This window comes from Eriocheir sinensis, chromosome 16 (assembly GCF_024679095.1).
Source record: "Eriocheir sinensis breed Jianghai 21 chromosome 16, ASM2467909v1, whole genome shotgun sequence".
NCBI classification, from domain to species: domain Eukaryota; kingdom Metazoa; phylum Arthropoda; class Malacostraca; order Decapoda; family Varunidae; genus Eriocheir; species Eriocheir sinensis.
Genome location: NC_066524.1, coordinates 12,580,032 through 12,604,693, shown reverse-complemented (window position 1 = coordinate 12,604,693; position 24,662 = coordinate 12,580,032). Strand labels below are relative to the sequence as shown.

Below are 24,662 nucleotides of genomic sequence, written 5' to 3'. Positions count from 1 at the left end.
TTTTTGCGTGTTTGGTTGTGTTTTGATTGATTTATGGTTGAATTTGGGGGTAGAGTTAGCCTGTTTGTTTTTTTATGTCTCTTTTTACGATTTGAGAATGTGAGATAAGGGTAGTAGTAGTAGAAGTAGTAGTAGTAGTAGTAGTAGTAGTAGAAGTAGTAGTAGTAGTAGTAGTAGTAGCAGAGATGAGACGGCTGAGATATCGCCTTGAACACACACACACACACACACACACACGCACGCACGCCAGTTATCACTTTATACGGTAATTCTAAGTGAGGGATCGCGGCCGTCCATCTTAGCGGCGGTCAAACACACATAAATATTCGGCCCATAATTTGTCGGCGTAATCTGAGAAAGCCCGAAGCCTTGTCTCCCTTGCCGGGCTTATTTATCGTGGACAACAGCAGCAACAACGACAACAACAACAACACTAACAACACAACCACCACTCATAACTACAACATTTGGATTTTCTTACTTTATACTCAAACCTAAACATCACTACCAGTTCCAACATCACCACCATCAGCAACAAGAATACAACCACCACTAATAACTACAACATTTGGATTTTCTTACTTTATACTCAAATCTTAACATCACCACCACCTCCAACATCACCACCAACAACAACACTTATAACACAACTGCCAACACTAACAACTACAATATTTGGGTTTTTATTTGTTTTTACTTAAATTTCAACACTTCCAGCATCATCACCACCATCACCAGTATCACCAACCCATCCATCACCACTCCCTCCACCATCACCACTACGTCCACCATCTACATCATCACCACCAACAACAATAGCATTTTCATTATTTATAGTCATAGCAACATCATCACCACCACCACCATCACCACCACCAACATCATCACCACCACCACCATCACCACCACTACTAATCGTTAGGTGATTCATAACATAAAACAACAAACCACCAAGATTTCTCACCATCGCGTCGCTTTAAAGATATCACCACCATCACTTTCATCACCACCACTGTCATCACCACCATCACTTTCATCACCACCATCACTCTCACCACCACCACTGTCATCACCACCACCACTATCACCAATAATTTCACTTAAATATCGTGAACCAAGACACCACCACCACCACCACCATCAACACCAGAATTTACACCGCTTAAATCATCACCACTACCACAATCATCACCACCACCACCACCACCACCACCACCACCACTGTTATTTATATTTATTTATCGCAACTCCATTATGTTTATTTTATCTTAAACAACAACAATAACAACACCAACCAAAGAATTATGACCGTTTAAACACCACCACCACCACCGCCATCACCACCACCACCACCACCACCACTTATATTGCGTTACCGAGAAAAGTTAGAAGAGGAGGAGGAAGGAGGTTGAGAAAGAAGGCTACGGTGTTGAAGGATGGAAGAGGAGGAAGAAGAAGAAGAGGAGAAGAAAGTGAGGATAAGGAAGATAAGTGAATGGGAAGATAAGATGAAGAGTGGAAGAAGGAAGAGGAGAAGGAGGTGAAGGAAGAGGAAGAGAAGATAGTGGCGTATAGGAGAAAAAGAAGAAAGAAGAGATGATACGCAGTGATGTTAAGCAAGAGGAAGAGGAAGAAAAAGAGGAAGCAGAACAAGATCAGAAGGAGGAGGAGCAGGAACAAGAAAGAATAGGAGGAACAAGAATAGGAAGTAGAAGTTAAAAACAGGAGGAGGAGGAGGAACAAGAAAAAGAGGACGAGAAGAAGGAAGAAGAGGACGAGGAGGAAGGGGAAGAACAAGAAGAACAAGAGGAAAAGGAGGAGGTCATGGCGGTAACAAGGAGGTGGCGTTCCCGCGTTACACACCTGGCTCGCTTCTTAACACACCTGTCTCCACCTGGTCGGAGAGGCGCTCATTTGTCCCCGTAGCGTCAGGTGTAACGGCCAGGTGTGGGGCGGTAATGCTACACTGCCGCTGTTTGTCCGTGTTTGTCTGTGTTTGTCTTGTGCTTGCTTCTGTTTACGTCTGTTTGGGTGAGTGCCGTGTTTGTTTGTCTGTTTATTTACTTATTTTTTTGTTTGTTTACTTATTTGTATATCTAAGCTTCTATGATTTTTTTTAAGTGGTGTTTTTTTATTGTGTGTTGTATTTCTTGAAGTGGTGTGTGTGTGTGTGTGTGTGTGTGTGTGTGTGTGTGTGTGTGTGTGTGTGTGTGTGTGTGTGTTATCTCTAATTTATGTTAATTTTTTTGTGGTATTTTTTTCTACTTTCGTCTCTAGTTCATTTATGTTTTTCTTAAGGTTGCATTTCCTGTTTCCTTATAATATATTTACCAAAGAATGTGTTGATATAGCAATCTTATTTTCCTACAGTCATTTGATTCATTATTTACAAAAGATTTAGGAATGTGTGGCTGGTGGAGGTTTTTTTTTGTGTGTGCGTGCGTGTGTGAGCATGTGTTTTCTCTCATTTATTTTTCTTCTTCCTCTTGTTCTTATTCTATTCTCCTCTCCCTAATCCTTGGTGATGACGATATGCTGTAGGATTCACTTCGCACGCTTCTCCGTATAGCGCATCTAACGCTCCGTAATGCGAGGTTCCTATAACGTTGCCGCGACACTAGTAAATGACTCCTATTCCGTCTCTCTCTCTCTCTCTCTCTCTCTCTCTCTCTCTCTCTCTCTCTCTCTCTCTCTCTCTCTCTCTCTCAGGTAACGGCTAACAATGTGGTTTCTTGCCTTACTCCGTGACAAGTTGAGATGGATGCAAACACACACTCACATCCAGGACGTGAGTTTTGTGCGATACGCCGTGGTTATTATTTTTAAGGTGTTTTCACAGGTATTATTTCTTCCCCTTCATTATCCACATCTTCCTCTTTCCCATCAACACAACTATGAAATTTCCCTTCCTCCTCCTGCTCCTTCTCTCCCTCATCTCTTCTTCCCTCTCAATAGGCCTATCACTATGCAACTTCTCTTCCTCCTGTTCCTTTCCTCCTTTTTGATATCACGATCTTCCCTTTCTTCTCTTCTTCCTTCCCCTCAAGTAACCTCCTTTCCTTCTCCTTCTCCTCTTCCTTTCCCTCCTTTTCAGTACCATTATCTTCTCTTTCCTCTTCCTTCCCCATCATCGTCTCTATGTAACCTCCTTCTCCTCCTCCTCCTGTCTCAATACCACTATCTTCCCTTCCTTCTTCTCTTCCTCCTCCACTTCCTTTTTCTCCTCCTCTTTCTTTAGCTACCTGTGCATTAAGCGGGAGACCATTATGCACTACACCTAGCCAGACGCCAGACGTATAGCCACACCTTGCCATAACACACCATACACTGTCACATCTCTCACAACCAGCCACACCTCACCACACCCGTACACACACCACACAGCAACCACACCCACGAAAGAGGCAAACAAACACATGTAAACAAAGCCCCAAAAAACAAACAAACAAACAACGAGGAGGGGGCTCAAACACCAACACCACCACCGACACCGCCGCCGCCGCCGCCAACACAAACGCCGATAAAGACTAAACCATAACACGGAAATAGGGAAAAATCGGTTCGGATCACTCAACGGCGGAATATAAACGAAAGCACACAGATAAATACCGCAAGGGGGCCGCGGCGAGGAGGAAAAAATATAAACGACATGAAAAAAAAAAATGATTGAGGGGAAAAAATACACGACTGATCGGACAAACACAGCAACACAACCATCCTCTCCAACACCGGCAACACACTAACAACACAGCGTAGAAGTAGAATATAAAAAGAATACTCAGTTGATTATCATGGAACCTGAAGAAGTGACGCGATTTTCACCTTCAGCAACACACTAACAACACAGCAACACAGCGTAGAAAGGAAGTAGAATATAAAAAGAATACTCAGTTGTTTATCATAGAACCTGAAGAAGTGACGCAATTTTCACCTCCTGCAACACAAAACCTAAGTCCCTCGCAACACAAAGACAACCTCACCTCCCTACACTTGCCTATGATAATTAATGCTCACCTTTCCTCTCACCTGTAACTCTTTTCAACGCCACGGAGGACGAAAAGGGAGAGAGAAAAGGAGATAAAAAACGCGAACTTCTTCAGAAAATTAAAACGAGACCATTTTTTCCCCCTCCTCTTCCTCATTTCTTCTAAAAAATAACTCCTCCTACTTCAGTTCTTCACCCATCACCCCGAGTACTCAAGACACCATTTTCTTCTCCTCTTCCTCTTTAAAATAACTCCTCTTTCCCCTCTTTCTTCAGTTCCTCTTCCAACCTCAACCGAAATACTCGAGACATCATTTTTTCTCCTCTTTATTTCTTCGTCTATAAGTGAACTCCTCTTCAGCCTCTTCCTTTAGTTCCTCTTCCACCTTTCACCCAAATTACACCCACACTCCCCTACACCTCCACCCAAGAAGATACACCCCAATACACCCTTCCCCTTTCTCCCCTACAACACAGAGACACCATCTCCCCTCGCCTTCCCTCCTTCCCCCTGGCACCCTTACACTTACACCCAAGAAGACTCACCCACACTCCCTTACACATACACCTAAGGAAAATACACCCTCATACACCCCTTTACCACCCTACAACATACACACACCCTCCCTCTTGGCCCTCCTCGGTGCTACATCCTCCCGCCACACCTTTCCGGCACTCGGCACTTACCTGTTTTTTCCTTGATTTCACAGAGGACGCTGAAGAGGGCGGGTTTCATGCGATGACAATTTAACGTGTGTTTCCTGTGGGGAGAGACACGGGAAGGGAGATTAGTACAGTGGCCATAGTAACTTGTATTGGTAAATCGATGGGTAATAAATAAAGGAGAATATAGATGAAAATAAAACTGCATCAAGACAGAGACAAGTAAAGGAGAATATAGAAGAAAATAAAACTGCATCAAGACAGAGACAGGAAGTTTTAATGGAACGTCCTTAGAAACTTTTCATGGTAAATCAATAGACAGAATAAATAGATGAATGAAGGAGTACATTTATATATACATCAAGAGAGAGTGACACAAGAAGTATTAGAGGGGCGGTCTTACTATCTCGCCATGGCAAATCAATAAAGAGATAATAAACAAATGAATAAAGGAAAAAAATATATCAATGCATCAAGAGAGAGAGAGAGAAACACAAGTAAAAAGATTAGTGGGGCGCCCTTAGTGACATGTTCTGGTAAATCGATGAAGATGGAGATGAAAAAAGATAATGAAGTAAGGAAAAAATGATATATTAATATATCAAGAGAAAGAAACACACGTAAAAAGATTAGTGGGGCGCCCTTAGTGACATGTTCTGGTAAATCGATGAAGATGGAGATGAAAAAAGATAATGAAGGAAAAATTAATATATAAAAGCATCACAAGAGACAGAACATGCTTTAGTGGGTCAGCCTTAAAAACACGTCATGGGCTACTACAGTAAATCAATAACAAAACAAAGATATATAAACGTACCAATACAGGAGAAAATATCGTCACCCTCATAAAATAATCGCCTAAGTCATTTTTCATATATTTCCAGGTTTTTGTCTACATCAATTTTTCGACATGTGACGCCCATTTTTGTGGAGTTGCCTTCGTCGTTCAGGGTTTGAGTGTTCTAGAATTGGCCTTTTCCTTTCTGCCTAAATCTTAAGGCAAATGATATAATGACAGTTCTTTTTCTGATTTCTTGTAAAGTAGAAAATAATGACTTAGGCGGTTTGTTTACGAAGGTGACGATATATAAATACAATGATATAGACACAAGAGGAAGGTTTAGTAGGGCGGCCTTAAGAGCAGCGTTGCCAAATTGTCGTACTCTGAGCATTGCATTTATCATTTTTAGGCTCCAAGACCGTCGTAACCACACAAACAACGATAGAAAATTAAAGTTATCGTTGAAACTGTTAAAGAGTGATGGTTTTCGCTCATTTTTGCTAGAGTTATCGGTCAGAAACTAGGAAAATGCAATGCGCTGAGTACGATAATTTGGCAACGCTGCTTAAGAACACGTCGAAGGCTACATAAATGAATAAACTTGGATAAATAAATGGACCATACAGGACGCACTCGTGGTCTCCCTCAAAGCATAGGCGCGTTCTTCCAAATGGTCGCCCGAAGTCACTCAGCTATTTCTTTTACATTTATTCGCCATCATTTTTTTTTTCATGGTAGTTCCCGAAAGTTAACGAGCTTGAAATGATCAGCTACAGATGTTCGCATACGAATTTGGTGATTAGCTCCGATGTGTCAATCCGATTTTTTTTTTTTCCGATATTTTTGAAACGGAGTCGTCAGACATACCTAACACACACACACACACACACTAACGAAGACACAGGCGGACGACGGAAACCTGATCGTCCTCCTCGGTGGCCGGCGATAGTAAACAAGCAGCGAATCAACGAACAAACTGACCAAGTAGCTAATACATATCAAAGTTAACGGCGTCACCGCTCACCCACTAAGCGAACAGAATCACAGGAGTTCAGTAAATGCAGAAGAAAATATCGCAGCTACAAATATCACTGGACGCTTGATAAATTAATAATATTCTCGCATCCAAGAACACAAAGCAAGAAATTACATAATCTTTTAGTAATATATAAACAAAAATCATACACCTGCTAACCTTTCAAAATTTAGGAGGAAAAAAATCGATATACTTAAAATTTAGGAGCGTAAAAATTTATGCACAAAAATTTAGGTAAAGTTGGGATACACGCCATGGCCGCGCGTGGCGGCGGTGCTTAGCTTCGTCCCGAGGGAGTGTAAAAAGCTATACGGTGCATTAAAATATAAAAGTAAAGTTGGGTGCATACGCTATATCTGCGCGTGGCCGCGGTGCTCATCTCCGAAGCATTGGCCCTTGAGGCTGTGGTGGGAAGAACCATCACCCCGGGACACAGGACCAGAGTGACATCCGGGTTGCCAGTTTGCCTTCCCCAGGTTTCCCCAGGTACTACCCACTTATCGACCAGCCCGAGAGGAGGATGAACAGCTGGGTGAGCTGAACGCTGAATGCACGGATTGGGATTCGAACTTGGGCCAGCAAATTCGTGGCTAGGCACGCTAACCACTAGACCACGGAGGCGTGTTAAAATCAATCAGTATAAACATGATAATTTAGAAGAGGGTAAAAATCAATATACATGATAATCTGGGTGAGCGTAAATAACTATACAAAAAAATTGCCAACAAGTAAACAAACACTGCGATCTCAATGATCAGCACAAAATCACTAAATATCGCCGCTCATATAACAATGAAAGATGAAATGTTTTGCCGTCCTCTTCCCACCAGTGCAGTGGAGAAAAATATTTAGCTTCCACAATATTACAAAAGAATTCTGAATCCTTCACAGACCCATCCCGCGGCGCATTTAATACCCGGGCACCTTATACATCATGAAAACTCTTATTCATTCGTCTATACTTCAGGTAAAATAGAAGAGCAAGAAGAATATATAGCGGTTTCTGTTTTCCAGGACTTATTCTTTCATGGCTACATCCTGAAGTGATCTGAATACCTAGTTATCTTATATTATTACATGAAAACTTTGATTCATTCATCTATACTTGGGAAAAACAAAGGAGCATACAGAATCGACGGTAGAATTCTGTTTTCCCGTGACTTATTCTTTTATGGCTACATCCTGAGGCGATTTTAATACTTCGTCGCCATTTGTTATATAACTACGATTCATTCATTTATATATACTTAGGCAAAACAAGAGCAAGCGGATTATACAGTAAAGTCTTGCTTCCCGGAACTTACTCTTCCACAGCAACTTCCAGAGGCGATTTTAATACCTACAGTCGCGTTGCAGTCTAAGAAAACTATAATTCATTCATCTATACTTCAGAGAAAATGGAGCAAGCAAAATGTATGACAGTTCTGTTTTGCGGGATTTATTCTTTCATAGCTACATCCTGAGGCGCCTTTTAATGCACACAGACGTTACTTCATTCATTTACTACATTTCGTCACTAGATGCAGACGGAAACTTTAATCATGCTCTTAATATTAACGGGAAAACTTTGAAGCCCACTTCCGACGCCGCAATGTATACCCCGTCGCCTTATTCTTCATGACAATCTTAATTCATTGTTAAACTCAAGGAAAAAATATATGAGCAAGATTATACGACGGAAGGCTTTTTCTGAATCTTTCACAACAACCTCCATAGGCGCAATTGATAACCAGTCGCCTTATATATTCGCTAAAACTATAAGTCAGTCATTTATACTTCACAAAAATAAAACAAGAGAGAAAATTCCCGCCAGTGTCTTTTCTGCATGACCTTATGATCTTTCGAAACTACATCCCGAAGCCCAAATCTCACTTAATATTTCCTCAAAACTTCAAATCATTATTTTAAACATCATCAAAACAACAGAAAACGCAGAACACACGACACAGTTTCTCTTCTACGCAAACTCCATCAATTAAACTCCATCCCAGTCGCCTTATATTTCCTTAAAACTTCGATTCATCCATTCACACATGAGGACACAACAGAACACCCAAAATACATGACAGTTTTTCTTACACGCAAACTTCATCAATCAAACTCCATCCCGCGGAGCATTTAATACACGGCGGCCTTATTCATCATGGAAACTCACCCACTCGTCTCCGGGCACCTCCGCGGATGGGTCACGCCGGCGGGATACACGGGGGGGAGGGGTTCCTAGGGGCGCGCGCCTAGGCCTAATCTATCACAACATCCTCCGGCGCACCTCATACTCATTAAAATTCGTGGGATGGTCGCCTTGTTCGTCCCTTTAATGTAACGGGGAAATGGCGCAGTACGATGATTATATGAGGGACATTTTTTTTTCCTATTTCTATTTTGTTTCTCTCCCTTCCTTACAGCGAACTTGACACGCACCATCATCAAAGTACAGGTTAAGTTGGGGCCATACGCTATAGCTACGCGTCGCCTCAGTGCTCATCTCCATCTCACTGGTCACGGACATTTCATTCATTTTATTATCTTACAAAACAATACGGCTATCTTTTTGTTCTGTACCGGCTACCTTCTTCCAGCGCTTTTAATATACAAACAACAACACCAAGGCATACACTGAAACTTTCATTCATTCTCTACAATACGGCTATCTTCGTTTTTTGTATCGGCTTCGTCCTTCCAGCGCATTTAATATACAAACAACACCACCGAAGCATACACGGAAACTCTCATTCATTCTCTATATATTACAGAAACAAAGTAGAGGAGATCGATCGCGATATATAAGAAAGAGACTGAAGCATTAAACATATCGGCACCTCAGTTTGCCCGTTTCAAAAGCCTCTCGTAGAAGTTCCCGGGCATACTGTAACTTTTAATTCATTCTCTGATAGCATTAAAGAACAACGGGGCAGCTTGCTTATTTTCACGGCATCACCCTTACGGCGCATTCCATTCATATCGTCATTAATACAGGTAAACTCTCATTCATTTTCTTATAGTATTACAGAAATAAAGTATCCATAGACTGTTTTGTGATGCTTCTGATAGTTTTACACGACCTCTACATCTTGAACGAAAAAAACACCCATGAACACCCGGTTAATCTTCTCTGCGGCCTTGGGAAATAGTCTACTTTGTTTCTGTAATATATAGAGAATGAATGAGAGTTTCCGTGTATGATTTGGTGTTGTTGTTTGTATATTAAATGCGCTGGAAGGACGTTGCCGGTACAGAAAACAGAGATAGCCGTATTGTAGAGAATGAATGAGAGTTTCTGTGTATGCTTTCGTGTTGTTTGTATATTAAATCTGTTGTAAGGACGTAGCCGATACAGAAAACAAAGATAGCCGTATTGTTATAAGGACTATGGTCATTATTTTTCACGACAACATCCAACGGCGCATTCCATACATGTGATCATTAATAAGCGGTAACTCAATCGTTATCGTATGGTGTTACCGACAAAGTAGAGCAGCTAGTGGTGGATATGAGGTTTCCGATACGATATTTATTTTTCACGGCAACATCCAACGGCACATTCCATACATAACACGACTGACATACTCTCATTCATTTTCTTGTTACGGCAAAAGAAGAGTTCAGTTCGCGATATAATTATAAATGGTTCGCCTACCAGCCGTTTTTCGCGGCATTATCCTTACAGCGCATTCCATACACATCGTCATTAATAATAAATAACTCATTCATTTCCTTCTAGTGCCACAAAACAATAAGCGGCTTCGCTAAGAGGCTTATATCCGTGGTAATGTCCCTCTGCGCGTTTTATCGTCGTTATAATACTGTAACTTTTAATTCATTCTCTGATGGCATTAAAGAACAACGGGGCAGCTTGCTATTTTCACGGCATCACCCTTACGGCGCATTCCATTTATAACGTCATTAATACAGGTAAACTCTCATTCATTTTCTTATAGTATCACAGAAACAAAGTAAAGCAGTTCGCGGGGTGTAAAGGGTTCCGCTAATGCGCTAATTTTCACGGCAATGTCCTACACGCGCATCCCATACATATCGTTATTAATGAGCGGTATCTCTCAGTCTTTTATAATATTATGGAGCAATAGGGCGATTCGCGATATATAAGTGGCTTTCCTACAAGGCTTATTACCACGGCGTCATCCTTACAGCGCATTCCAAACATATCGTCCTTAATATTCGGTAACTTTTATTCATTCTTACGGAAAAGGGGAAAATTGCGTACGTACAAGATTTATTACGGAAACTGAACTTCTGTCTGGTACTCTACTGCGCATTTCATACATATCTTCCTTAATGTGTGTACGGTGACTTTCATTCATTCTCACGGACAAACGAAGATGGTCGCAGGATATATAAGCCCTATTTCGGATCCTATTTTTTCGTTGATAACATTCTACTACGCATTTCGTACATAGCGTTCTTAATACACGGTAATTCTCATTTCTTCTCACGTTGAAAGAGTAGATACATCGCAGGGTATACAAGATTAATTACCGAACATAAACTCCTCCATGGCAACCAGTCACGCATAGCAATAGCGTATGCCCCCACCTCTCTCTCTACCAGTCTACAGCGCATTTCATACATAGCGCCATTATTATACGGTAGTTTTCCTTCATCCTTACGTAAAAAGAGTAAATGGCGGGATATAGATACGAGATTAATTACGGACCCCATTTTTTTCCTTGGTAACATTCTACGTAAAAAGAGTAAATGGCGGGATATTGATACAAGATTAACTACGGAACCTATTCTTTTCCTTGGTAACATTCTACATAAAAAGAGTAAATGGCGGGATATTGATACAAGATTAACTACGGAACCTATTCTTTTCCTTGGTGACATTCTACGGCGCACTTCATACATAGCTTCCTAAATACACAAACTCTCATTCTAACGGAAAACATGATTAAATTCCAGACTATACATGATTTATATATACTAGAGGACCCGTATTCATTTTTCCTTGGCAAGATTCTACTGCGCAATTCACACACATCGTCATACTAACACAGAAACTTTCATACTTTCTTTCATACATAGAAATACTGTGAGTCGCACAATGAACAAGATTTACCACAGGACTCCAACATGTTTATTTTTTTTATTTTTATACTGGCATCATTCTACTGCGCACTTCATACGCATCATTATCGAAGAGTGTGCGGGAACGTTCATTCTTTATCGCCGTGGAAATGAGGTCTATCTAAGAACGAGTGAAATAAGTTAACAGATTTGTGTTATGAAAAATTAAATAGCAAAATACTGTATCGAAAGAGGAACGGAGTGAAGGGAAGTACATGTATCATATATCGGAAAACTAAAATATAAAAAAAAGCTAGGTATTTAGTGATAATAATAATGATAAGAGAAAAATCATCAAATCATATCAAACTAAAACGAGAGGAAATGTATATCACGGAAGTGTTCGAAAAAAATATATAACGATGAATAAAATATGAATAAACGGCCATAAAAAAATATCAAGGCGAGGAGAAATGAGTGAATGTATAAATAAATGAGTAAAAAAAATATGACGCGGAGCTACACACACACACACACACACACACACATGCCTCACCAAAGATTAGCCTCAATGCATCTAATATGTAACCCCGATAAAAATACTGATACGGACGACGCACGACGGCCAGAGTACAGAAGACGTGGAGGAGGAGGAGGAGGAGGAAGAGACTCGCATAGTACACTACAAATTCCTGAAAGTCACTGGAATGGAGATGGGAATTTTTTTTTTCATCTTAGAATACGAGAAGGAAAAGGAGGAGGAGGAGGAAGAGGAGAAGCGGCGACTCTCAAGGCACATTAAAAATTCCTGGAAGTCGATGGATTGGAGATATACATTTTTCTTTTTAACGATTAATATCAATACAGCATAATCAAATACACATTCTCAAAGGACTAATCTTAACATTCCTCCGCGTTAATAATAATAGTTGTAGGTATGTGTGTTTACGTTCATTTAACCTGTTGTAGGACTCTTTCTTTATTGGCTAGTATTCTCAGGCTCTTTCAGCTCTCAACAACAAATATTTCCATAGGCCGCAAAGGAGATTAGTCGGGTCGTCATGAGTGATTTTTCATATTCGTGGTGCATTTTTTTTTTTTTACCCGTTCTATTCCTGTTCTTGTTTTCATTTTTTCACTTACCCTTTCTGTTCCTGTTCTTGTTTTCATATTTTTTGTTTACCCTTTCAATTCCTGTTCTTGTTTTCACATTTTTTGTTTACCCTTTCGTCAAAACTATCACTAGGCGCATAAAACTACCCAAGGAAATACTGACAGAGCCTCTACGAAAGCCTTATCAATGTGTGTGTGAAAGGCCCGGAATGCTGGAGAATATGGGACTAAGAAGTAATATTTATTTCTATCGCCACCACGAGAAGCCGCCATGATTAGTGTTCTTGTCTTGCGCCGCGATTAATTTTCCGGTAAATACCTCGCCCTCTGCCTTGCCTCGCCCGCCTTCAGGAGAGAGAAGCCGAAGTAAGCGGTATTTGGGCCGGCGCCGAAGACATCCCCGCCCGTTTACCGCACGTTACCGAAAAAGATAACCATAACACACACACACACAAATCAGCAATGCGCATTTTAACATATATTGACGCCGGAAATATATATAAAAGAAATGCGTCACGTTGGGCTCCATGGATCACCTGAAACACGCACTTATTTTGTTGACTGTTTATTTTACGTCTGCAAAACACACTCTGCCCCGCGCTGGCTGCTCCGGTGTGTGTGTGTGTGTGTGTGTGTGTGTCGGTAGTCATGATGAGATTGCACCTAAATTTTCCAGTCCTTCGGAAATACATCACTTGCACAACTTTTTAGATCATTACTAAACCTGTGAATGAGGAGGAAGAAGGAGGAAGGACGAAGGAGGAGGAGGAGGAAGGTCGGGGAGATGAGTTCATTCTTCCTTTCCTTCGCTCTTCTTCCTCCTCCTCCTCCTCCTCCAGGTTCTGCCGCAGCGAGAGTGAGAGATGATAAATGAAGCCCGGATAGAAAAACCAGTTTATCGTAAAAATTCCTGTAACAGCTATAATCTGGCGGGTTTACTCTCGCCCCACAAATACTCCAGACGCGGGCCAGCCACTTGACGCCGGCGGGAGACACGAGTTACGCCTCCCAGATACACCTGAGAGTTACACCTTCGAGTCACACCTGAGTAACACGCACGAGAGTAACCTAACCACGAGGCACACTTTAGAGGTTCCACACACGAGTTACACCTTCACCGTTTTGTTGCTTCCCGCTTGTTTTGTGAGGGATAGGTTACCGACACGACACCTACCACTACCACTACTATTACTACTACTACTACCGCTGCCAACTACAGCACACGAGTTACATCACACCGTCTCGCATCGCTACCATTACCAACACCACCATCTCATCCTCCACCAAAGCCAACACCACCATGGAATTCTCCTTCATCACCTCCATCAACATCACCATGATCTCCACCACCTCGTCCACTACCGCTTCCACGACTACATAATCACGCGTCCTTGCCCGGTCCGTTTCTTGTCCGTGTTGTTGCTCCTGGTTTGTTTGTTTACCTTACGGATATTAATTAAGACACCTGCCCGGCGATGTTTTGGTGCTAAGGGATGGAGGAATTGAAGAAAGGAAGGACGGACGGATAGAAGAAAGGATGGAAGGAAGGATGGAGAGAAGGATGGATTGGGTGGCGTTGTTTTATTTTTCCTATTGTGAATGCGTGTGTTTTGAGTGCGTGTCAGGTGTTGTGTTTGAGCGTGCATTCGGGTTCGTCATGGATGCACGCACGGGCGACTACACACACACACACACAGCAAGCGTAGCGTCACTATTTTTCTCCACCGCCGCCGTCCCCGCCGCCGCACCGTACCGCACCGCCGCTGTGTCCGCCGCCGCCACCGTCGCCGCCGTTCACGCACACAACATAATGGAACAAAACCGAATGTGTGTGTGCGTGTGTTCGTGTGTCCACAACTCATTTGTTACATTACGACGCTTAAATCAAAAGTCGTGTTTACTTGTTTTTTTTTTTTTTTTAATATACATTTCATCCGTCATCGTCTCCAGTTTTTTTTCTTTTTTTTTCTTTTCTTTTCTTTTTGTGCGGTTATAAGTTATTGGTTTTTTTCTCTGTTGATGTGCGTATGTTCGTTCTTTATTTCGTGTCAGCGGAATGATTTACTTTTTTTCTTGCGTTCACACGACACGCGCGGGAGTCACTGGAAAATTATTTTGTCCTTACGTGTGTTTTCAAAGTGTGTACCGCTCTCTCTCTCTCTCTCTCTCTCTCTCTGGCAGGAAATTCAGCTCATTATATATCTACAGTAAATCTCGGCTAAATATGAACCCCGCGCGGCGCTAACACCTGCGACGGCCCGGCGACGTGTTATTTCCAGGCGCTAATTCCAAACAAAGGTGACCGCCAAGGATTTTTGCGACGAATAAATAAGCTTCGTTCCGCTAACAAGACAAGGCGGCGGCGATAGGTTAGGCAAGGCAGACGTGTGCAGACTTGGATTGGCTGCTGCAAGGCGTGGTGGTGGTGGTGTGTGTGTGTGTGTGTGTGTGTGACAGCCGCGTTCCGGCGTGACGTAACCCCCGCCCCGTCACAGTGCCCGTCACGGCGTTACGCGGCGCGGCGGCCGTCACGCTCAAGTCGATCTTCCGTTCAGTGTAACTTTGTATTATTTATTTTTACTGTGCCGTGTTGCTCTTTGTCCCCGTGTGTGTGTGTGTGTGTGTGCATGGCCATGTGTGGCAAACTTAACACACACACACACACACACACACACACATATACACACATACATACACACACACACACACACACACACGCCGTCAAGGTCTGCCATGGCGGGCCGCACATCGATACCGCCGCCATTGCCGCATAACAAAGCTCCTCACGTGTTCCTGGTGCCTGGGTCCCCCGCGGCCCCGCTGGCCATGCCTGGCCCGGCCCGCGGCAGCACCCGCAGCCACCCTCGCCGCCGAGTGAGTCAACGGCCTTCGCCGCCGCGGCGGGACACAAACACGTCGCGGGCGCCGCTCGCCGCCGGGGTTCCTAAGTTTCCTCCTCCGTTTGTGCCTAACGCAAGCGTGTGCCGCCCGCAGGGCCGCGCGGCGTGGAGGCGCGGGCAGGGTAGGGCAGCGGCCGCCCCACCGCCGCCGCCGCCGCCACCACGGCCCAAAATAAGAGGTGGCGAGGCTGGGTGGCCGTGGCGGGTGAGCGCTGGGTAGGGAGGTATGTGTAGTGTACACACCTGGCCTGTGCCTCATCGAGCGACTGGTCCGTGATGTTCATGATCTGCTCCAGGATGGTGTTAATGTCCTGCTTGCGGCCCTCATTGTCCGGCGTGGTGGTGCCCTGGCCGGGGTCCACCGAGCCGCCGCCCATGCCGTAGTGTTGGGGCATGAGCATGCCCGTCTGGGAGGTGGGGTGCATCATGCCGCCCCGCGACGTGTCCTCCATGCTGGCCGCCACTAACACTGCACACCACACCACAACACACACACGACGCAGCAGCAGGTACAGCCGCAGCGGCCGCCACAGGCAGCAGCAGGTCAGTCCAGCGCGAGTGGAGGAGTGAGTAGGAGCGCACCGCACACACCACCGTCACAGCCAACAGGCCAGCAGCGACTGACGGAGGCAGGCGAGGCTCCCGCTGTCGCGCGCACCGCAGCCCTCCACCACTGTCCTCACCACACCACTAACGCATGTCCGCCTTGCTCCACACACCTCCACAACACACGATTATTCAGATTTTTATGGTTGTTTGCTCAACGACAAGAAATAACGCGTGGACTCCAATGAATACCGCAAAACAGCACCTTTTCGGAGTGAGTATGCCATTAACAGAGAGAAAACGCCTCGGCCGCCAATCACTGGGGCCGTCTCGCTCGCATAAAACCATAACCTGACGGGCCAAGCCAGCCTCCGCGCTCGCCACGATCAATATGAGAATGGGATGCCGACAAAAAACTCTCCGTCCAGCTGACAACAGAATCGCAACTCCCTCATTTCCACTTGAAATCAACTCAGTGTGATGTAAGTTAAGTTTAGGAAAGAGGAATTTCTGGGGCGAGGCGAGGAAGCTGAAATAAGGTCTTTGTTTACATGGTGGTCTTTGTGTGGGGGAGTCTGCGCGGGAGATCGCTCTCAGCATCACATCGCTAACTTTACACCTCCGGCCATTCCTCGCCCTTGACGCCCCTCGCCGGCCCTTGCACGGCCCTGGGCAGGAGTGTCGCCGTGCAGATCAAGGTCCGCCGCCGTGCAGGGTCCTCCAAGGCCGGCCCCGGGAGTGGCCACGAGCATCCCGCCACCAGGATTAGGCGGCTCAGGGTGATTTACGTCACTCCTGAACGAGGCCCGCGGCTGCCAGAGGTGCGTTTTGTACCATAACAAATCTCGTGCCCTGTGCTGCACGGGAGGGACCTGCTGCGTGCCCGGGGGTGTCTGGTGACAGAGGGCTAGCAGGCACGCCCGCGGGGGCACGGGGGGCGCGGGGCAGGGCGGCGGCGGGCGTGGGGGCGGCGTTAGGGGACATGCTGCATTCGGCCCCGCCAGGCGGAGGAGGAGCCACGCGACCATAAATCAATCTAAGTTACTGCGGTTGCCTAAGTTTGTTTATCATGTGCCAATCCGAGGCGTCACATGAATGTCCGCCGTGACACAGTAACACGGGAGACCCAGGTGGCTCCACGAACCTCCGGCCGTGGCGGTGACGAGGGAGGGAGCGAACAGAGGAGAGAGTGGGAAGGACAGCGACGGGACAGAGGGAAGGAGGGGAGGCTCGGAGCGCGTGATTATAACCTGGCTAAAAGTTGAATAATAAATATGATTCAACTATCAACTTTATGACAGGACTGTTATTTTTTATATACAACTTCCACCTGTTTCCCTCCCACGCCTGACCCTGTTTGGGCCCGGCGGCTACTTGTGTGTGTGTACGTGTTTGTGTAGGTGTGTGGACCTGTGTGTGTACGCGTGTGTGTACCTGAGTGTATGTGTGTGTGTCTGTCACCTGCCCGCCCCACCGCCCAGAAGAACGACCCGCCCAGCCGCCACACTAGCCTGACCCCGCCCACCTCACCCCATCACGCCACCCACTCCTGCCCGCCCACTTCCCGCCCACCACGCCCTCTCCACCTGACAACACCACGCCACACATTTCAACCCACCCACCTCAACACACCAAGACATACACACTCCCATACAAACCACCCACAACCCCATAACTCACATCAAATCACCCATACCACCTACTCAAATGCCACGCCACGCCCACTTACACAAGTAACGCCGCCCACTTACCACCAATCACCGAGACCACATCCCACCTAACTTACCCACCAAACACCCACCACCACGCCCAGCCCACGTGACACCCACCACCACACCCATTCTCCCCACGGTCAGTACGCGAATGAACAAACTCCAATTCACCTCACCCATCTATCCACCCACCTACCTATGTACCCATCTGTCCCCCGCCTCACCCCACCCCCCGAGGCACACACAAGACCCCCCGTCGCTACTGCCAGACCCCCAAAAAAGGACCCACCAAAAAATAAAAATAAGATACTAAACTCGTGTTCTGGCTATGAATTTCTGGTCCGCGGGGAGCGATCAGCGAAGCATCTTTCCTGATAAGTCTAAGACACAATTTATATATAATACCTCGCGCCCCTGCACCCTCCCCCCTCCCTCCTGCCCATTCTCCCCCCTCCTCTTCCTCCTGTTTGCCTGTGACTTGCAATATTCAAAAGCAATTTCATACAACGCTGCAGGTTATTGATGAGTCGACCGAGCGGACTGAAATATTATGATCTGACTAGAGGAGTGAGTGAGGGAGACAAGGGGCCGCGGTGGTGGTGCTGGTGGTGGTGCCTTCGGGGTAATGGTGCGTGATGGGGTGATGGTGTTAACGTGGTGGTGATGCTGTGTTGATATTGGTGGTGATGAAGGTGGAGTGGTGGTGATGGCGGTGGTGGTGATGATGTGGTTGCCTTGGGGTGGTAGTGATGGTGGTGGTGATGATAGAGAATGTTGGTACAAATATTTATGATGATAAGGTTAAGATGATGATGATAGTGGTGATGATCATAATGGGAACAGTTGTAGTAGTAGTAGTAGTAGATGACCTCCAAGCTATGGAGCCCTCCATGATTATGTGTCGGGAAAATAAACATGGGTGGAGGTGTCTTTTATGTAGTAGTAGTAGTAGTAGTAGTAGTAGTAGTAGTAGTAGTAGTAATAGTAGTAGTAGTAGTAGTACTAGTAGTAGTTGTACTAGTAGTAGTAGTAGTAGTACTAGTAGTAGTTGTACTAGTAGTAGTAGTAGAAGTAGTAGTAGTAGTAGTAGTAGTAAAATAATAATAATAATAATAATAATAATAATAATAATAATAATAATAATAATAATAATAATAATAATAATAATAATATTTTTTTACATCAAAGGACACGGCTCAAGGGCAACAAAAAGAGTACAAAAAAAATGCCCGCAACCCCGCCGCTCCCATAATAGATGACAGCGAAGAGTAGCCAAAAGAGAGGTCAATTTCGGGTGGAGAGGTGTCTTGATACACTCTTCTTGAAAGAGGTCAAGTCATAGGCAGGAGGAAATACAGATGAAGGAAGGCTGTTCCAGAGTTTATCAGTGAAGGAGATGAAAGAATGGAGATGCTGGTTAACTTTTGCATAAGGGGTTTGGACAGTATAGGGATGAGCATGAGTAGAAAGTCGTGTGCAGCGGGGCCGCGGGAGGGGGGGAGGTATGCAGTTAGAAAGTTCAGAAGAGCAGTCAGCATGAAAATATCGATAGAAGATAGAAAGGGATACAACATGGCGGCAGAATTTAAGAGGTAAAAGACTATCAATTAGAGGAGGAGAGCTGATGAGACGAAGAGGCTTAGACTCCACTCTGTCCAGAAGAGCTATGTGAGTGGAGCCCCCCACACACGCGAGACGCATACTCCATGCGAGGGCGGAAAAGGCCCCTGTATATGGAAAGCATCTGTGCGGGGGAGAAGAACTGGCAGATACGATACAGAACGCCCAGCCTCGAGGAAGCTGATTTAGTAATAATAATAATAATAATAATAATAATAATAATAATAATAATAATAATAATAATAATAATAATAATAATAACGATAACGACAACAAAAACTAGTTCTTGACTCGTATTAGAAATTAGAGGAGCACCACACACACACACACACACACACACACACACACACACACACACACACACACATACACACACACATACACACATTTAATATTTGTTTCACCTGTTCCTCTCTTCTCATCTCTTTCCATTACCTTTCCTCTTCTTCCCTTCCCTCTTGTCGCCCTCCTTCCCCTTTCCCTCCCCTCTTTTCTTTCACATCCCTCCCCTTCCCCGCCTCTTCCTTCCCTCCTTTGCATACCGCTTCCCTCGCCCCTTCTCTCCCCTTTCTTTTACCTTTAATCAACACACTCTTCAATGCACTTGCCTTCTCTTACTTTCCCTTTTCCTTTCCCTCACTAATCTTCCCTTCCCTTTCCCTTCACCCTCTTACTTTCCCTTCCCATTCCCTTTATCTCACTTCTCTTACCTTTTCTCTCCTCTCCCTTATTTCTCTTACCTTTCATTTCCCTTCACCTCATTTTTCTTCCGTTTCCTTTCCTTTATCTCACTTCTCTTCCCTTCCTTTCTCTTTATTTTATTTGCCTTCCCTTCCCTTTACCTTTACCTCCCTTCTCTTACCTTCCTTTTCTCTTTATCTCACTTCCCCAAGCGTCGCCTTCACCTCTTCTCTTTTCCTTCCTCAACTATTTTAAACACACACACACACACACACACACACACACACACACACACACACACACACACACACACACACACGCACTTCCTCACTGCACTCACTATTCCTTACCTGCACTCCTAACAACCCACCCACTTCACCTTTCCCGTCTCCCCCTCCCCCCGTCTACCTGTACACTAATTGAAGGGGTAATTACGCGGTGTACTGTGCTTCCGTCCCGGCGGCTGAGACGGTACCTCACTGCCCCGGTAATGACCCGCGCCCGCCGATTACCATGTGAGAGAGAGAGAGAGAGAGAGAGAGAGAGAGAGAGAGAGAGAGAGAGAGAGAGAGAGAGAGAGAGAGAGAGAATAGTATTGACATAGAAAAGAAAAAAATAGATAAATATGAGGAAAGGAATCAGAACGAAAAAATGGATAAAATGAAAAAAAAAAAAAGGAAAATGGATGAATATAAGAAAATAGACAGAACGAAAGAGAGGACAAATGAGTGAATATTAGAACGTAAACAGAACGAGAATGGATAGATATGAGAAAAAAAACGAGAAAATTATATATAGGCAAAGAAAATAGGACGGAAAAAAATATATATATGTAACAAGAAAAGAATACAATGATAAATGATAAATATGACAAGAAAATAGAATGAGAAAAGGAAAAATATGAGAAGAGGAAAAAGGACGTTAGGCAAATATCTAAGGTGAAAAATACTAATGACGGTGCTACGGATACAAACAGATACACAGAAGAGTAAATATCTAAGTAAATAAAGAAATACGGGAAAGAAAATACAACTTGATACAAAGAAAGAGAAAAAACCCGCCACAGAAACCAATAAAATTAGGCGGAAAAGTGGACGCAAAAACTGGAATAAACGAAAGAAAGAATAAGTAAATAAACAATTACATCAATCAGTAAATAATGCATATATACATGAATATGATCAACAGTAGTATAAAAAAAATACACAGAAAAAAAAATCATACAAAAAAGAAGGCGAGAAAACTGAAACAAATTAAAAATAAAAATAAAAATGACAAAGAAAAATAAAAGAGGAGAAACAAAATATGGAAGCTGAAGAGAATATGGAAAGAAAACAGAAGGGAAAGAAGAAAAGAACAGAAGGGGAAGAGAAACAGAACAGAAGGGAAGAAAGAATATAACAAAGAACAGAACAAATAATATAACAGATAAAATGCAAAGAGAAAAGAAAACGAAGAAAACGACGAAGAAAAGCAGGAAGAAAGGAAGGAAGGCAAATGCGCAGATATGAAAGTGGAGCAAAAGGGAGGAGGAGGAGGAGGAGGAGGAGGCGGAGGAGGAGGAAGAGGAGGAGGAGGAAGAGGAAGAGGAGGAGGAGGAAGAGAAGGAAAGGAATGAGGAAAGAAAACATATGACAAATGTTACACAAAGTAGTTATTTAGCGTGTGTGTGTGTGTGTGTGTGTGTGTGTGTGTACCCTGCATGGCAAGTCGAGTGGGGTAGAAACGAAGGCATTGCACTCCTCCTCCTCCTCCTCCTCCTCCTTAAACCCCTAATAATGACCTTCCCCTCCTCCCTTTTCTTTCCTCCCCATTTTCTCCCTTCCCATTTCCTTCATTCTGCTCCCCACGTACCCATGCACCTCCCCCCCCCCCCCCTTCCGCTACCTTCCCTCCCTTAAAATGGTGAAGACAGGTGGAGGGAAGGGGAGGAAGGGGATAAAAGGGGAATTGACAGGTAAGAGTGATGATAAGGGAGGGGAGAGTAGAAGAGAAGAAAAGGAATAGGAAGGGAAAAGAAGAGAACAAAAAGTAAGGGAAGGGAAGGGAAGGGAAGGGCAGAGAAAGTAAGGAAGGTAAAAGGAAGGGAAGAGAAGGGAAGGGAAGGGAAGGGAAGGGAAGGGAAGGGAAGGGAAGGGTACGGAAGGGAAGGGAAGGAAGGAAGGAATGAAGGAAGGAAGGAAGGAATGAAGGAATGAAGGAAAGGATGGGAAAGGTAGGGATAGTAAGGAAGGAGAAGGAAAGAAACGAAAAGGGAGAAGAAGAAAAAGGTATAGGGAAAGAAAGGGCAGGGAATGTGAAGGGAAGGGAATGGAATGGAAGGGAAGGGAAGGGAAGGGAAGGGAAGGGAAGGGAGGGGAGAAGGGATGGGAAGGGAAGGGAAGGGAGGAGAAGGTAAGGGAAGGGAAGGGATGAAAATGAAAGAGACATGAAACGAAGGGAAGGGAAGGGAGGGGAAGGGAGGGCTGGGACGGGATGTTATACCTGACCTTACCTATCCTCCTCAAACTTTCCCACGCTTGATCTATCGCTGCAGTTTGTTGCTTGTTGTTTGTTTGTTTGTTTGTGTAGGAAGTTGCAGCAATAGTAGTCGTAGTAGTAGTAGTAGTAGCAGTCGTAGTAGTAGTTGTAGTAGTAGTAGTAAATTTTCTTAATACGTATTCAGATTTTGTAGAATGGAACACACACCTACACAAACACAAACACACACACACACAACAACAACAACAGCAACAACAACAACAGCAGCCTCCACAAAGGGCCATTAGGGAACAATACAACAATGCATAATGAGATAACAAAGTAATGGCCTAAATTAATAACGGCGGCCCGACGCAACGAGAGATAAAGTCCTGGAGGAGAATGGAAAATAAGTCACTCCATTTTGTACGTGTTGCAATTACTACCTGTGCTCTCTCTCTCTCTTGCTGTTTCTATTTGTATCATTATTTTTTGTTTTTTTCTTCTTATTTTTCGTTTGTTTCCTTTTTTCTTGTATTTTCTTCCTTTATTTACATTTTTTTGCCCTCTTTTTCTCCTCCTTTTTTTCCTTTTCTTATGCTTCCTTCCTTTGATTAATTTGTTTGCTCTCTTTTCTCCTTTCTTTTCCTTTTCCTTCATGCTTTCTTCCTTTAATTACTTTGTTTCCTAATTATCTCTTATTTGTGCATCTTTTTCCTATTTCTTTCCTATAGTTTCCTCTTTCTCTCGCCTGTTTATTTATTTTTCTCATCATTGCTTCTTTTATTCATCTTATTTCCCTGTTTTTATATCCCGTTTCTCTTTTCATGTATTTTCCTAATTTATTTATCTTAATTTTTTTTTATCCTACCTTATCTCGTGTTTCTTTTCCTTAGTTACGTATCTACCTTTCTCTTGCTTCTCTCCTCATAGTTCCTTTTCTCTCACATTTTGCTGTTTTATAATGTTTTTCTTTTGTATTCCTTTGAAATGGTTGCTATTCCGTACACAAAAAATAAACGTAATAAACTCAATACAGACCTACGGATTCGAATTACTTTTCCCGGAACAATTTCACACAAACTCACACACGAAAAAAAACAGGAAAAAAAACGAAACAAGCGCAAAACAACGCGAGGAAAATCAATAAATAAAAAGCGAGCGATAACAAATTTGCAGCAACACAACAACACGGAATAACAACACAAAATGCATCGAACACACACACACACACACACACACACACACACACACACACTGAAATGCAGAAAGAGTAATGCGCTTTCACAGTCTCTCTTTTTCTCTCTCTCTCTTATTTAAACAAAAGCACATAGGTTTAAAACCCTATTGGTAGGGCATGGGATTTCTTGAGCTAAAGGAGCCCTCTTCCAAACCTTGCCAGGAACACTTTTAATTTGTTTTCATATTAATGTGGGTGTGTCCCCCCTTTAAGTGCGTGTTGTTCGTGGTCACTGTCGCTCACCTACAACCTTCTTCCCTACACCCCTTCCTTTCTTACACCTCTCCCTTTTACCCTTTCCCACCCTGCACCCTTCTTCCCCTTTCCCTTCCGACACCCATCATATCCTCAACCTCTCCCCCAGGGCTGAGACGTTCACTTCGGCCGTGAGGGCGTTCTATAATGTTACTGTGGCACCTTCCCGACTCAAGTGCATGCCCCCGGTTACTCTCAGATCCCCCAAGACATTCCCACTTTCCCCAGTCTCCCTACTTCCCCAAGACGTCCCTTTTCCCATCTCAAGAGTCCCCAACATCCCCTCAGATCCCACAAGACATTCCCACTTCCCCCAGTCTCCCTACTTCCCCAAGACATCGCTTTTTCCATCTCAAGAGTCCCCAACATGCCCTCAGGTCCCCAACGTGATACAGTTCCCAACACTACAAGACCCAAGGCAACAATACATCACCGTTGCAAAGGTGTGCCCCCAGATCTCATCGACTTCCCTACCTTTCCCCAAGACATCCCTTTTTCCATCTCAAGAGTCCCCAACACTACAAGACCCAAGGCAACACTACATCACCGTTGCAAAGGTGTGCCCCCAGACTTCATCGACTTCCCTACTTTTCCCCAAGACATCCTCACTTTACGACACCTTCAACACTCGCCTGAACTGCT

The 24,662-nt window shown here is 44.2% G+C and overlaps 1 protein-coding gene across 1 annotated transcript; it reads right to left on the bottom strand.

Moving 5' to 3' along the window:
- Positions 1–2,158: 2,158 nt before the first annotated feature.
- Positions 2,159–17,063, bottom strand: LOC126999309 (homeobox protein extradenticle-like). The gene is made up of 2 exons (XM_050861750.1): positions 15,750–17,063; positions 2,159–4,746 (listed from the first exon to the last, which is right to left on the bottom strand). The coding sequence occupies exons 1-2, from the start codon at positions 15,956–15,958 to the stop codon at positions 4,632–4,634; spliced, it is 324 nt and encodes a 107-aa protein (XP_050717707.1). The 5' UTR covers positions 15,959–17,063; the 3' UTR covers positions 2,159–4,631.
- Positions 17,064–24,662: the final 7,599 nt, after the last annotated feature.

Coding starts and splice junctions, on each gene's coding strand:
- LOC126999309 (XM_050861750.1), bottom strand. CDS start 15,958: ATGGAGGACACGTCGCGGGGCGGCATGATGCACCCCACCTCCCAGACG. Junction 4,747..15,749: donor CTCGATGAGGCACAGGCCAG/GTGTGTACACTA, acceptor CTCTCCCCACAG/GAAACACACGTTAAATTGTC.